Raw genomic sequence first — 15,134 nt, forward strand, 5'->3', positions numbered from 1 at the left:
AAAACTACAAACCTCAGATTTCCCACTTCCTGGTTGGATTTTTCTCAGGTTTTCGCCTACCATATGAGTTCTGTTATACTCAGACATCATTCAAACCGTTTTAGAACCTTCAGAGTGTTTTCTATCCAATAATAATATGCATCATGTTGGACCAAGTAAGTTGTCCTGTCGTATCGTCTCTCTGTAAATATCGTCTCTTTTTCGTTTTAGATATTTTTTTTCTTCGCATATCTTTAAAAACATTTTGCTAAACCTAAGCTTCCAATTACTCTTCTGCAACCCGCCAATGTAGCTACTTTTCCTAAAGTAGTTATATTTACTTCGGAACCGGACCCCCTCAACTGAAGCTAGCCAGCTAACTACCAGCTATGCTAGCGGTCTTCAGCTAACCGGTCATCAACTAACCTTTAGCTCGGAAAGCTCTCGCCAGTTCGAACAACGCAACGCTAACCAGAGCATAACGGACCTATTTATTATTTATTTTTTTACCCCCGGATTCCCACCACAAACGGAACATTCTTCAGCTGGATCTTCGCAACTAGCTATCGAGCTAAACAGCAACCCTGGTTGATTACTCCTGGCTAGCGTTTCCACCCACGTAGCTTGAAGCTAGCCCGGCCAGAGCTCCTAGCATACTCCTGGGCTACAATACCTTGACTACGACCGGTCTATCGATATCACTGCATGAAGAGGAATAAACAGACTCACCCCATCGCGACGTCCTCCAAAGGCTAACTCTCTAGCCCTTGCTATCTCCTTGCTTGCTAGTTCGGCATGCTAACTGCTAGCTTGTTTAGCCCAGGTCCGCTAACTACTACCTTGTTTACCCCGGCCTGCTAATCTGTTAGCTTGTTTGCACAGGCCTGCTAACCGTCTGCATCGCCGCGTCCCAAAAACGCAGTGGCCCATATGTACTTTCTATCTCTTCCCGATTTTAATTTTTTTTTGTTTATACCTTCCGGAAACCTGCCTCACCCAATGTGATACGGAATCGCTATTATCTTTATTTTTAGAACACACTCAAGAACCTCCAGAAGCTAACCAGCTAGCTAGCTACAAGCTATTTAGTCATTGTTAGTTTTCTTAACCTGGATAACACTCGCCAGCCCAGCCCCCCTGCCCCATCCACCGCTGCCCCCTGGACTCTGATCACTTGGCTACATAGCTGATGCACGCTGGACTGTCCATTAATCACGGTACTCCATTCTGCTTGTTTGTTTTATCTGTCGGCCGAGTTGCCTAGTCAATGCCATCTCACCTGCTGTTGTTATGCTAGCTGATTAGCTGTTGTCTCACCCACTGTTTTAGCTAGCTTTCCCAATTCAACACCTGTGTTTACTGTATGCCTCGCTGTATGTCTCTCTCAAATGTCAATATGCCTTGTATACTGTTGCTCAGGTTAGTTATCATTGTTTTAGTTCACAATGGAGCCCCTAGTCCCATTCCTCAGACCCCTGATACCTCCTTTGTCCCACCTCCCACATATGCGGTGACCTCACCCATTACAACCAGCATGTCCAGAGATAAAACCTCTCATCATCACCCAGTGCCTGGGCTTACCTCCGCCGTACCCGCACCCCACCATACCCCTGTCTGTGTATTATGCCCTGAATATATTCTACCATGCCCAGAAACCTGCTCCTCTTATTCTCTGTCCCCAACGCTCTAGGCGACCAGTTTTGATAGCCCTTAGCCGCACCCTCATACTACTCCTTCTCTGTTCCGCGGGTGATGTGGAGGTAAACCCAGGCCCTGCATGTCCCCAGGCACCCTCATTTGTTGACTTCTGTGATCGAAAAAGCCTTGGTTTCATGCATGTCAACATTAGAAGCCTCCTCCCTAAGTTTGTTTTACTCACTGCTTTAGCACACTCTGCTAACCCTGATGTCCTTGCCGTGTCTGAATCCTGGCTCAGGAAGGCCACCAAAAATTCAGAGATTTCCATACCCAACTACAACATCTTCCGTCAAGATAGAACTACCAAAGGGGGAGGAGTTAGCCTGCAAAGTAATGTCATACTTTCCAGGGCCATACCCAAACCGTTCGAACTACTAATTCTGAAAATTACTCTCTCCAGAAATAAGTCTCTCACTGTTGCCGCCTGCTACCGACCCCCCTCAGCTCCCAGCTGTGCCCTGGACACCATTTGTGAATTGATTGCCCCCCATCTAGCTTCTGAGTTTGTTCTGTTAGGTGACCTAAACTGGGATATGCTTAACACCCCGGCAGTCCTACAATCTAAGCTAGATGCCCTCAATCTCACACAAATCATCAAGGAACCCACCAGGTACAACCCTAACTCTGTAAGCAAGGGCACCCTCATAGACGTCATCCTGACCAACTGGCCCTCCAAATACACCTCCGCTGTCTTCAACCAGGATCTCAGCGACCACTGCCTCATTGCCTGTATCCGCTACGGTGCCGCAGTCAAACGACCATCCCTCATCACTGTCAAACGCTCCCTAAAACACTTCTGTGAGCAGGCCTTTCTAATCGACCTGGCCCGGGTATCCTGGAAGGACATTGACCTCATCCCGTCAGTTGAGGATGCCTGGTCATTCTTTAAGAGTAACTTTCTCACCATTTTAGATAAGCATGCTCCGTTCAAAAAATATAGAACTAAGAACAGATACAGCCCTTGGTTCACTCCAGACCTGACTGCCCTCGACCAGCACAAAAACATCCTGTGGCGGACTGCAATAGCATCTAACAGTCCCCGCGATATGCAACTGTTCAGGGAAGTCAGGAACCAATACACACAGTCAGTCAGGAAAGCTAAGGCCAGCTTCTTCAGGCAGAAGTTTGCATCCTGTAGCTCCAACTCCAAAAAGTTCTGGGACACTGAAGTCCATGGAGAACAAGAGCACCTCCTCCCAGCTGCCCACTGCACTGAGGCTAGGGAACACGGTCACCACCGACAAATCCATGATTATCGAAAACTTCAACAAGCATTTCTCAACGGCTGGCCATGCCTTCCGCCTGGCTACTCCTACCTCGGCCAACAGCTCCGGCCCCCCCGCAGGTCCTCGCCCAAGCCTCTCCAGGTTCTCCTTTACCCAAATCCAGATAGCAGATGTTCTGAAAGAGCTGCAAAACCTGGACCCGTATAAATCAGCTGGGCTTGACAATCTGGACCCTCTATTTCTGAAACTATCCGCAGCCATTGTCGCAACCCCTATTACCAGCCTGTTCAACCTCTCTTTCATATCGTCTGAGATCCCCAAGGATTGGAAAGCTGCCGCAGTCATCCCCCTCTTCAAAGGGGGAGACACCCTGGACCCAAACTGTTACAGACCTATATCCATTCTGCCCTGCCTATCTAAGGTCTTCGAAAGCCAAGTCAACAAACAGGTCACAATCCCACCGTACCTTCTCCGCTATGCAATCTGGTTTCCGAGCCGGTCACGGGTGCACCTCAGTCACACTCAAGGTACTAAACGACATCATAACCGCCATCGATAAAAGACAGTACTGTGCAGCAGTCTTCATCGACCTTGCCAAGGCTTTCGACTCTGTCAATCACCATATTCTTATCGGCAGACTCAGTAGCCTCGGTTTTTCGGATGACTGCCTTGCCTGGTTCACCAACTACTTCTCAGACAGAGTTCAGTGTGTCAAATCGGAGGGCATGTTGTCCGGTCCTCTGTCGGTCTCTATGGGGGTGCCACAGGGTTCAATTCTCGGGCCGACTCTTTTCTCTGTGTATATCAATGATGTTGCTCTTGCTGCGGGCGATTCCCTGATCCACCTCTACGCAGACGACACCATTCTATACACTTTCGGCCCGTCATTGGACACTGTGCTACCTAACCTCCAATCGAGCTTCAATGCCATACAACACTCCTTCCGTGGCCTCCAACTGCTCTTAAACGCTAGTAAAACCAAATGCATGCTTTTCAACCGATCGCTGCCTGCACCCGCTTGACCTTGAATATGTGGACACCTATAAGTACCTAGGTGTCTGGCTAGACTGCAAACTCTCCTTCCAGACCCATATCAAACATCTCCAATCGAAAATCAAATCAAGAGTCTGCTTTCTATTCCGCAACAAAGCCTCCTTCACTCACGCTGCCAAGCTTACCCTAGTAAAACTGACTATCCTACCGATCCTCGACTTCGGCGATGTCATCTACAAAATTGCTTCCAACACTCTTCTCAGCAAACTGGATGCAGTTTATCACAGTGCCATCCGTTTTGTCACTAAAGCACCGTATACTACCCACCACTGCGACTTGTATGCTCTAGTCGGCTGGCCCTCGCTACATATTCGTCGCCAGACCCACTGGCTCCAGGTCATCTAAAAGGCCATGCTAGGCAAAGCTCCGCCTTATCTCAGCTCACTGGTCACGATGGCAACACCCATCCGTAGCACGCGCTCCAGCAGGTGTATCTCATTGATCATCCCTAAAGCCAACACCTCATTCGGCCGCCTTTTGTTCCAGTACTCTGCTGCCTGTGACTGGAACGAATTGCAAAAATCGCTGAAGTTGGAGACTTTTATCTCCCTCACCAACTTCAAACATCAGCTATCTGAGCAGCTAACCGATCGCTGCAGCTGTACATAATCTATTGGTAAATAGCCCACCCATTTTCACCTACCTCATCCCCACAGTTTTTATTTATTTACTTTTCTGCTCTTTTGCACACCAATATCTCTACCTGTACATGACCATCTGATCATTTATCACTCCAGTGTTAATCTGCAATATTGTAATTATTCGCCTACCTCATGCCTTTTGCACACATTGTATATAGACTCCCCTTTTTTCTCTACTGTGTTATTGACTTGTTAATTGTTTACTCCATGTGTAACTCTGTGTTGTCTGTTCACACTGCTATGCTTTATCTTGGCCAGGTCGCAGTTGCAAATGAGAACCTGTTCTCAACTAGCCTACCTGGTTAAATAAAGGTGAAATAAATAAAAAATATTAGCATCTGGGAGTTGGAGGCAGTTCACTCTGGGCACGCATCCAAAATTGAAAATGCTGCCCCATATCCCAAAAAGGTTAACATTAATCTTCAATTATGTTCCAACTGGAGAATTCCTTTGTCTTTAGAAATGCAATGGAACGCAGCTACCTCTCACGGGAGTGCGCGTCATGGCACTCTGCCAGACCTCTAGGTCAAACAGCTCTCTTTCTCTCCCCTTTTACAGTAGAAGCCTCAAACAAGGTTCTAAAGACTGTTGACATCTAGTGGAATCCTTAGGAAGTGCAATATGACCCCATATACACTGTATATGGGATAGGCAAAGACTTAAACCTACAAACATCATATTTCCCACTTCCTGGTTGGATTTTTTTTCTCAGGTTTTTGCCTGCCATATGAGTTCTGTTATACTCACAGACATCATTCAAACAGTTTTAGAAACTGTTTTCCATCCAAATCTACTAATTTTATGCATATTCTAGCTTTTGGGCCTGAGTAGCAGGCAGTCTACTCTGGGCACCTTTTCTATCCAAGCTACTCAATACTGCCCCCAGTCCCAAAGAAGTTACACTAATGGACTGTCATTTTTTCTTTGCTCATTTGATCTTTTCTTGCCATAGTTTAGACTTAGCCCTGTGGTAAAATACCTTCTGTATAGTACCCTAACTTGCCACAACACAACTGATTGGACATTCCAAAAAACATACTTTTAACATGGCACACCTGTTAGTTGAAATGCATTCCAGGTGACTACCTCATGAAGCTTGTTGAGAGAATGCCAAGAGTGTGCAAAGCTGTTATAAAGGCGAAGGGTTTGTTTTAACCCTTTTTTTTGGGTTACTACATGATTGCATATGTTATTTCATAGTTTTGAAGTCTTCGCTATTATTTTACAATGTAAAAATAAAGAACCCCCGGATATGAGTAGGTGTCCAAACTTTTGACTTTTACTGTATATCTCATGATATGCTGTTTTTACCATATCTCCCGGCCCTAATAAGCAGTATTGTGCAGTCACCACCATCTTGCGACTTTTGGTAATTGTTTTATTCTGTTACAGCATTCAACCCACAATTTTTTTTATTTCAAAATCGAAAACCAAGTAATTTTGATCAAACCCAACCGATCTCAAACACATCGCTCGGCAGTAGATGGCAGGGTGAACTCCTAACCACAAGGCCCAACCACACCTTGTAAAACCCAGCTAAAATGGGGTGAAAGTGAATTCAAAGACAATGTGGAACTCTAAAATGTAACGGCGGTCGCTGAATCTCCATTACGAGGGAAGTTACCGGAATGCGCCAGTTTCAAGTGGTGTGTTCTAATGAGAAGGGTCTGCGTCTCTCCACGGCTGTAATTGGTAGCAGCAGGAGTCAAGATCTCCTGCTGTTCCAAGAGCCTCTTGAATCAGCCAGCACAGGGCGAGAAATCCATGGGGAAAAGATAATTGGAGCGTGATTGACCACACGGGTGAATCACTAGGCTAATTATGCAGTGAATGTGTGAACTAGTTGTCTGATTAGAGGCAGGGTACTAGAATGACAGCATGAACCCCTCAGGTGGTTAGGTCAGTGGAGGGATACAACAGTAAACCCCTCAGGTGAATATGGTGTAATGACAGACTGCAATTTGGGGTGTTTCTTGAAATGGGTGTTCCCTGATATCAGGAACCTGCCATTGGTCAGTTCCGGCCTTAAGCAAACTGATGGTTTCGCGACAGATTTGTTTACACAGCAGGTTAGGTGAATTAGCATGGCAGGTTAGGAGACTGTTAAGGTTAGGAAAAGGGTTAGGCTTAGCTACAATGCTACAGTTGTTAACTAAATAAAAATGTTATTTGTCACATGCGCTGAATACAGCTGTTGTAGACTTTACTGTGAAATGCTTACTGACAAGCCCTTAACCAACAATGCAGTTAAAGAAATGGTTACAGGGGTACTGTTACCGTGTGTGTGGGGTACAGGTTGAGGTCATTTGTACATGTATGTAGGGGTAAAATGACTGCATAGATGATAAACAGCGAGTAGCAGCAGTGTAAAAAAAGGGGGGAGGGGGGTGTCCATGTAAATTGTCCAGGTGGCAATTTGATTAATTGCTCAGCAGTCTTATGCCTTGGGGGTAGAAGCTGTTCAGGAGCCTTTTGGACCTAGTCTTGGTGCTCCGGTACCACTTGCCGTGCAGTAGCAGAGAGAAGTCTATGACTTTGGTAAATGGAGTCTTTGACAATTTTTGGGGGGCCATCCTCTGACATCACCTAGTGTATATGTCCTGGATGGCAGGAAGCTTGGCCCCGGTCATGTACGGGGCTGTACGCACTAACCTCTGTAGTGCCTTACGGTCGGATCCGGAGCAGTCTGATGTTGCATCACTCATTTGCCTTTTAAGGTGTTTTTTTTAATGTAGCCTAGACTTACTGGTTGTATGACTGTTTGAGATCATCCTACAATTGTCCCACAATCTGTTTGGAATAAGCCATTTATTTTTATACAAGCTGACCAATAGAATAGTTCACTTTTTCTACTATGGGGGTTAGTAGATTGACAAAGGCTAGTGATTTTGCTGTTCGTTACTTGTCTTGTTGGCTGAGGAAAATGTGGACGATTATTCAAAGTGCGACTCAGAATTTGGTAAGAAAGACCACCCATTGTTGATCCTCAACTTGTATGTTCTGTTAATATGAATTACTAAAATGTTTACATGCTGCTGGTCAAATGTCTGGCGCCACATTTTCGTAACGGAATCCCTGGTTATGACATACAGGTTTTCATAATATATTCACTCGACTGTTTCCCTGCAGGTGAACAACAAATTGACAGAGTTATGGTAATTTGTAAATGCATCTATTTTCCAATCCTTGTAAATGTGTCTTGCTAGACTTTTGACCATTTTTCTCTTCAAACCTTTCATAGGCCTACAGCAGTAGCTTTATATAGGCCTGAGATGGACATGATTTCCTAGGCATTTTGAGTGAACCTGTATTCACCTGGGTTAAATAAGAGACTTGATCCATCCATATTGATTCAGTGATGAAGGAATTTACTACTACTGAGTGTTACTAATACTACTTGGACTACCATTTACCTGCCCTAAGTAAGTGTGTGTTTGTGCAGGTATCTGATTGGCCAGGGAGCCAGTGTGGGGGTGGTGAACAGTGAAGGGGAGACACCACTGGACATCGCTGAGGAGGAGGCCATGGAGGAGCTCCTGAAGAATGAGATCAACCGACAAGGTACAGACGGACCGCAGCACTGAATCACTGTCTGCCCCACACTGACCTGATAATCAACAACTTTCACTTCTGCTTTCAGTTGAACCATTGCCGGTCAAACGTTGTCCACCAAGCACATCATTAATGGGACTAAAACGACATAATGGAAATGTTTTTCATTAAGGTTTCAAATTAGATTACTTTTTAATGACACACGAGTGCTGCTACTTTGCTAGTGTCATTCTGTGTTTGCTACATACCAGGCAGGCAGTTATGCACTGCCTTTCCAAATAGACTGTTTAGGGATGAGAGGTGTGTGTGTGTGTGTGTGTGTGTGTGTGTGTGTGTGTGAGCAATGGATCGTGGCACATGCATCTAGGCCGCTGTGGCCTCCGGTCATATCAGGAAGCAGGTCTTGGCAGGCCTCCAGTGGCGTGCACTCCGCTTGGTTCAATAGCACTACATCCTCCATGGTCAACATCTCACTGGTCTAGTATAATTCCCCCTTTACTACTTCACCCAATACCATGCTTACGTACATGATGTCCAGGTATGTCATGCGTGTACCATGTCATAAAGCATTTATGAAATCAAGTGCGACCCAGTCCCGGTAGCTTTGCCTCGGTGGAGAAGTTACATAATGGAGATTAATGCGATCCACTTAAACTCTGTATTTCTCTTTGTGATGATTCTAAACTGGATGGAAGGCCTTTTCTATTTTTGGCCCTGTGTTCTTGAGATGATGAAATGTACCCCCCTCCCACCCCACGCTCTGGTGGGAGGCCTTGTTCAGACGTGCTAATGGCCCCTGGGACAAACCGCTCCTCTGCTCATGATGCTGCTGCGTTGTCGGAAGATTATGGCGCTCTCCTTCACCTAGTAGCCATTCCAAATTCGCCTCTCATCAAATCCACTAAGTGTGGCTGGACACCTTTGCCCTGTTTTACGTTGTTAGCCACCAGCCATAATTAGAAGTGAGGTTGCAGCTCATCAGACAGCAGGCCCACCCCCTCTGTTTGCACCCTTAGTAGAACTAGGTGAAATTGTTTTTGACGGTATGTTATGTTTTTTAAATAATTAAAGCTCTACATTTGCTTTGAGTAGTGAGTGATCCTACAGTGGCAACACATAGATCCATTGAAATCACTTGGAATGTTTCTCCAATCTGTTTTCTACTGTTCAATTCAACTTCAACTGAAAAATACTAATAATAATTAAATCTGCATTTCCTGCACTCATTTGAGAATGTCCACACTGCCACGTAAGGCTGCAAAAAAAACTAGGCCTTATTTTTAACCAAATGTTGCAGTTGTGATTTGCCTACTGATTTAGATCAAAACAATTGGGTAAACTGTTGGAATCATGGAAATATAATATTTATTCTAATTATATAGTTAGAATCTAAATAATAGTGGGCATTTTGAAGTGTTTGACATGACAACGTATGAAAATGCCAGGGAGGAGTTGACAGGGTAGGAACCAAAGTGATGGTCTGTGTTTCCTAAGGGACCCTATAGTCTGTGCTACATTGACCATGCAGACTGAATTAAGGGTGTGTTCGTAAAATTCACTCGTGTGCCAGAGAACGCTCCGGGTGTTTGTAAATTCCGATTGTTTTCGTGCTCGGAGGGTTTCGAGCACACACTGGATGCTCTGGCCGAGGAGTAGTGTTGATCTGAGCAATCTGACCTCACAACGGCAGTCAAGCTAACTGGCTAAAATTAGCTAGCTTGCAAGTTAATTCCAGACATGAATGAGAACACATCACTCACCCTTTTACTTGCCCTAGCAGAGCTGGTTAAGCTGTTTTCATGTTATCCAGAGTGTTGGTGATTAACTGTGATGCTGGCAACAACTTTTTTGCCAGTGTTTACTGACACCGGCCATTTTCAGCAGGTGTTGAGCGTTCGTAAATTCATCAGCTATTCTGCGCTTTGGCACACTCAGACGAGTGCTCTGAAATCGGAATAGATGGGGCGTGTTCGTAAATTCACTCTGGCTATGTGTCTCGTGGTCAAGCAACAACAAAGCCCTCGAGTGACAGTGGGCTGTGCTAGGTCTGTGTGGAAAGTGGCATGGAGAGGGATGACTCAAGTAGCGTGTAAGCTATAAAATGGACATTACACACGGCGTATCACATTTAACAAACCAAACTTACAAATACCCTTACAGAAGGTAAAGTACAAACTCAAACCGGTCCATGCAGCAGTAATGGTATATAGTTAAATACGTTATGCAGCCCAGCCTTAAGTAGAACCAGACTAGCCCCAGTAACATGAACCAGGTCAGGGTATGAGGTGGAGGGACCTGGAGCAGGGCTTGGCTGAGGTGGTCAGAGCCCTATCCCTTTTAACAGTCCTAAGGGCTGAATGTGCAGAATTCATTCAGCAGTTATGACCTCTTCTCCTGTTTCGTTAGCATGCTACGCTACTTAAGAGAATTAAATAACGGAGGCGGGGTCTTATCCCACGGGAGCCCCGCTCGTTTCAGCCGACTGCAGCTTTCAGCCGACTGCAGCTTTCAGCCGACTGCAGCTTTCAGCCGACTGCAGCTTTCAGCCGACTGCAGCTTTCAGCCGACTGCAGCTTTCAGCCGACTGCAGCTTTCAGCCGACTGCAGCTTTCAGCCGACTGCAGCTTTCAGCCGACTGCAGCTTTCAGCCGACTGCAGCTTTCAGCCGACTGCAGCTTTGTCTTCATTTGCTGTGCTTGATGGATATGCAGTCTGCGGCTTTGGAGCGGGACGTCAGCATGCCAGCTCCCAAGATCCCTTATTGACAGACACACAAACCCCTGCCTGCAGCACCAGTGTTGCACACCACTGCATTTACCATCAGTCATATGACAGACATCAAACCACCGGGCCTTTTTAAACATGCAAACGTTTCTCCCTCCTGGCTGTATCTGATCAGTGATACCACACCATTTTTTGTGTCGATGGGCAGTTACCCTGGCAATTAGTTTGCAGCAGAGTTGCAGCACGAGTGGATTGCCCAAGCTGTTCGATGGAACTCCACATAGGGAATGAATTCATTCAATTGTTCTTGAATTTACCACTAATGGCTAGAGCAGCTCTGTGTTCAGTAAGATACAGTGTTGTGCAACTCCCTCTATGTTTTTAATGGGATGTTCACCTCCCGTCGTGTGGTCTCCTCTCCAAAAGAGATCTTCTTGGTCATGGGGTTAAACTCGTTAAAGAGCCACCACTGTTTCCCCACGGCCAGGCGACTGGCTCCACCTTCCGATCCCTTCTCTGCCTCCCGGACAGTTGTTCCACGCAGGCCAGGTGACTGGGCTGCCTGTACCACCCCCCACTCCCTCTATAGCTGCCCATAAGGGCTGTCTTCCCCCCCCCCCACACACACAGTTTCCCTGCTCAATATCTTGGGGTAATTTTAGTTTGGGCTTGTCAACAGGTTTTCCCTCAGCTGAATTTAGTCCTGTGTTATCACATTCTCAGAGGTGACTTTCCTCAGAGGATTCACATGTTTGCTCCATGGCCGATTCTTTGGGATATTTTGGTTTTACCAGACCATATGCAGGCCTAGCTTTGAGAGAGTGGGAGGGAGTGTGGTGGGGACTTAATCAGTCAGTTTTCTGGTCTACTGGCTTTTCTCTATTTTCTCAGGGTCCCGGTAGAAGGTGCAATATTCTCTTGAAAAAGCAGCTTGGAATGTGTCCAGTTCCTCCACCAGGCTGCTGTTTTGTAGTCCTACTTAGGATCTATTAGTCTCCCTGCCTTTTTCTAGAACCAGTACAGGCTGCTCCTTAAATGTCCCTGCTCTCTAGTAAGCGATGGGCCCTATTGTAACAGATGCAATAAACATTTATACAGGCCAATTACTGCAAGGCTAGTAATGTTGATAATGCCTTGACTAATAGAGTTCCCCTGCCTTGCTGGTGCATTTGTAAAACATGCATCTGTGAGGTTGTGGACATCTCACCTTTTGTACCACAGTCCACCCGTTCCACAGGCTGCATGCGCGGCAGTCCAGCAGAATAAAGAACTAATTGAGATCCATTATGACAGGAGTGCATTGTGTATTACACTGTAATGGCATCACATGGACTGGACTAAAGGGCAACGCATTACTCAACACTGCAGCCATAGTGCCATCTCCCCCCAAGACCAGCCTGAACCCATTGAGTCACTTCTGTATTGGAAAAATCTCTGTTTCATTGGAACATTCATTTGTGCAATGAGTCAGGGATTTGACTCATAGAGCCACACCCATCCCCCTTTCAAATGGGGCTTGTTTATTCCATGCAGCCAGACATCATAGTAACCCAAGGTGTCGTTGATGAAAGGGATGGCCATCTCAATGCAAAGGCCTGTAGATTAGCTAGAAGTATTTTTGTCACAACCATTAACTCTTAATGCACAATGTGAAAGTAAAACCAAACTAGATGGACTGTGGTGAGCTGTAGCTGTGCAGCAGTATTGTTTTTTGGGCTGCCAGGAGTCCATTTCAGACCTTCTGAGTCCTCTTAATTCCTTCCCACAATTGAAACGCAGCATGCAGACAAGCGGCGCTCTTGTCAGTGAATTTGGGCAGGAATTCTTGCCCAGGTCCCCTAGCTGACAGATCATGGTCCCTTGTTCTCCTCCGCTGGCCCCAGGCCTGAACTTCTGGTTGGACTTAACTGCTCCCTGTCCATCCAGCCTAACACACTGTCAGACAGTTGGAATCTTCTTTTGTCCTTTTAATTAGTCACGCTTCAGCTCGTTAATCTCATCAACAATGACAGGTAGTGTTAGCCAGCGCTGATTTAACTAATGTTGATCTATTTCTGAATAAAATCAGATTATTCCTGGACATTCTATTCGATCTTTGTCAATCTTGTTTATTTTTTAATGCTGCTTGACTGTCCTTGGCCTTCTCATCAACGGAAAAAATAAAGTGACTTCATGAATGGATAGAAAAAGAAAATCCAGCCTTTTTTGCAAGAGCTGACCAATGAGGGATGACTGTGCATCATACGAGGAACCCTAAACCTATAGGATCAGCCGAAGTGTTGCTGGCTTCCACCCCAGAGCACTTATGCTCATGTAGTTGAGCACAATCAACTCGGAGCTGAGTAGTCACACACCTTCACCAGTCGCTCCCAATTTCAGCCGTCTCGCGTTCCAGTCGAGTGTCAGCAAGACAATACACGCCTGTTCCTGCAACAGCCTGTATAGTGCCGGCCTATACCTTAGACATACTGACCCACATGGAAAACGTACTGTTTGCTCTGTCCCAAAGCAGTGATAACATTGACAAAATATTGAAATAAGCAATTTGTCAGAGGCCTCCAGTTAATGGAAAAGAGTGCTAGCTTTGCACAACCACAAGTGGATTATTTGCTTAAACTACATGCCTACACTGCTTGGATTTTGACACCTCACCATACAAAGTATGTCAGATGTCCATAGCTCGCTTACACCACTGTGTAAACCGTAGGGAAATTTGGCCTGTTCTTGTGTAATATTCCAGGGCAGATTTCTGCCGTGTAAAGGGTTTCAGCCGCATTTTGACTTTTTCATCCATTGTTAGTTTCAAATGAAACTCTGGACTGTAGTTCCCAATTTGAGTGTGAGCATTCAACTCATTCACTTAAGGCCATATGTGCCAAGCATGTGGTATGTCCAGTTTCAGCTAATTTCAGGGTTCTGTTTTCATGTCTATGAATAATTTCTGTAATATTCTAATGTTAGTTCCCTGGGGTTGAATGTCAGAAAGGCAGCATTATTTCCTGACAGTTTCTGCCTTCTACTGCTATATAATATCCAGTGTTTATAGGGACGGGCCTCTCTTTTTAAGTAGCCGTTAATCCACAGAGGCCAGACTAACAGTGGTCACCGTTAAACTCCGCCCCCACCAGGTGTGGACATCGAGGCGGCCAGGAAGGAGGAGGAGCGGATCATGCTGAGGGACGCCCGGCAGTGGCTCAACAGCGGAACCATCAACGACGTCCGACACGCCAAGTCCGGGGGGACCGCACTCCACGTGGCCGCTGCCAAGGGTTACGCTGAGGTTTTAAAGTAAGCCCAGACTCCTTACCTCGCCTTTACCTCTAACAAGCTGTAGCCCATCTTTGGATTCCTTTTAATTCTAGACTTATCGCCTTTATTAACGCTGATTTAAAAGATATTTCCACTTGTTATCGTTAGGTATTTGTTCTTAGGTGAATGCTGCTTATAGTCATGTCCCTTGTGGGATTTTAATCAATGGTTATCAAAAGCCCATCTTCAGCTCTGTCCTGTCAGTACAGACAGACCGCCTAAGGGAGGGACTGCAGCACCCTGTCCATCTGCTCCTGGGAATGCAGCCAACGAAGTCTCCCACACACACTCCACTGCCATAGTTGGCTAACACTAACATCTACCATGTTGAGTACCAGATACTCAGAGGTCACTCCGAGGTCAACATTTTTCCTGTCCTGCAAGACGTTTATTGACTGAAATATGGGTCTTAAACCTTTGCACAAATGTATTTGTGCTTATGCAAATAGTTGATAGAATACTTTTTCATTTATTTGTCTTTGGGTTCTGTTTTTGCATAACTAATACAAAATACAGCCATAATGCTGCCACAGTAGCAAAAGCCTGGACACTGGCAACGACTGATAAGATTAGGTTTCAGAACCATTATTTATTTATTTACTTTTCTGCTCTTTTGCACACCAATATCTCTACCTGTACATGACCATCTGATCATTTATCACCCCAGTGTTAATCTGCAAAATTGTATTATTCGCCTACCTCCTCATGCCTTTTGCACACATTGTATATAGACTGCCCATTTTTTTTTCCTACTGTTATTGACTTGTTAATTGTTTAGTCCATGTGTAACTCTGTGTTGTCTGTTCACACTGCTATGCATTATCTTGGCCAGGTCGCAGTTGCAAATGAGAACTTGTTCTCAACTAGCCTACCTGGTTAAATAAAGGTGAAATAAATCAAATAAAAAAAAATCCAAGAAAACAAGATTAGCTAAATCTCAAATACTATTTTT

The 15,134-nt window shown here is 45.4% G+C and overlaps 1 protein-coding gene across 13 annotated transcripts in view; it reads left to right on the forward strand.

Annotated features, from left to right (window-relative positions):
* Positions 1-15,134, forward strand: part of LOC115107095 (protein phosphatase 1 regulatory subunit 12A-like) — an 82,996-nt gene that overhangs the window by 34,627 nt on the left and 33,235 nt on the right. For all 13 annotated transcript variants that reach the window (XM_029630476.2, XM_065008315.1, XM_065008310.1 and 10 more), the window contains exons 3-4: positions 8,040-8,158; positions 14,002-14,161. In XM_029630476.2, coding sequence (XP_029486336.2) covers positions 8,040-8,158; positions 14,002-14,161 — 279 coding nt within the window. The remainder of the gene's footprint in view (positions 1-8,039; positions 8,159-14,001; positions 14,162-15,134) is intronic.

The sequence above is a fragment of the Oncorhynchus nerka genome, linkage group LG23 (genome assembly GCF_034236695.1).
Source record: "Oncorhynchus nerka isolate Pitt River linkage group LG23, Oner_Uvic_2.0, whole genome shotgun sequence".
Classification (NCBI taxonomy): domain Eukaryota; kingdom Metazoa; phylum Chordata; class Actinopteri; order Salmoniformes; family Salmonidae; genus Oncorhynchus; species Oncorhynchus nerka.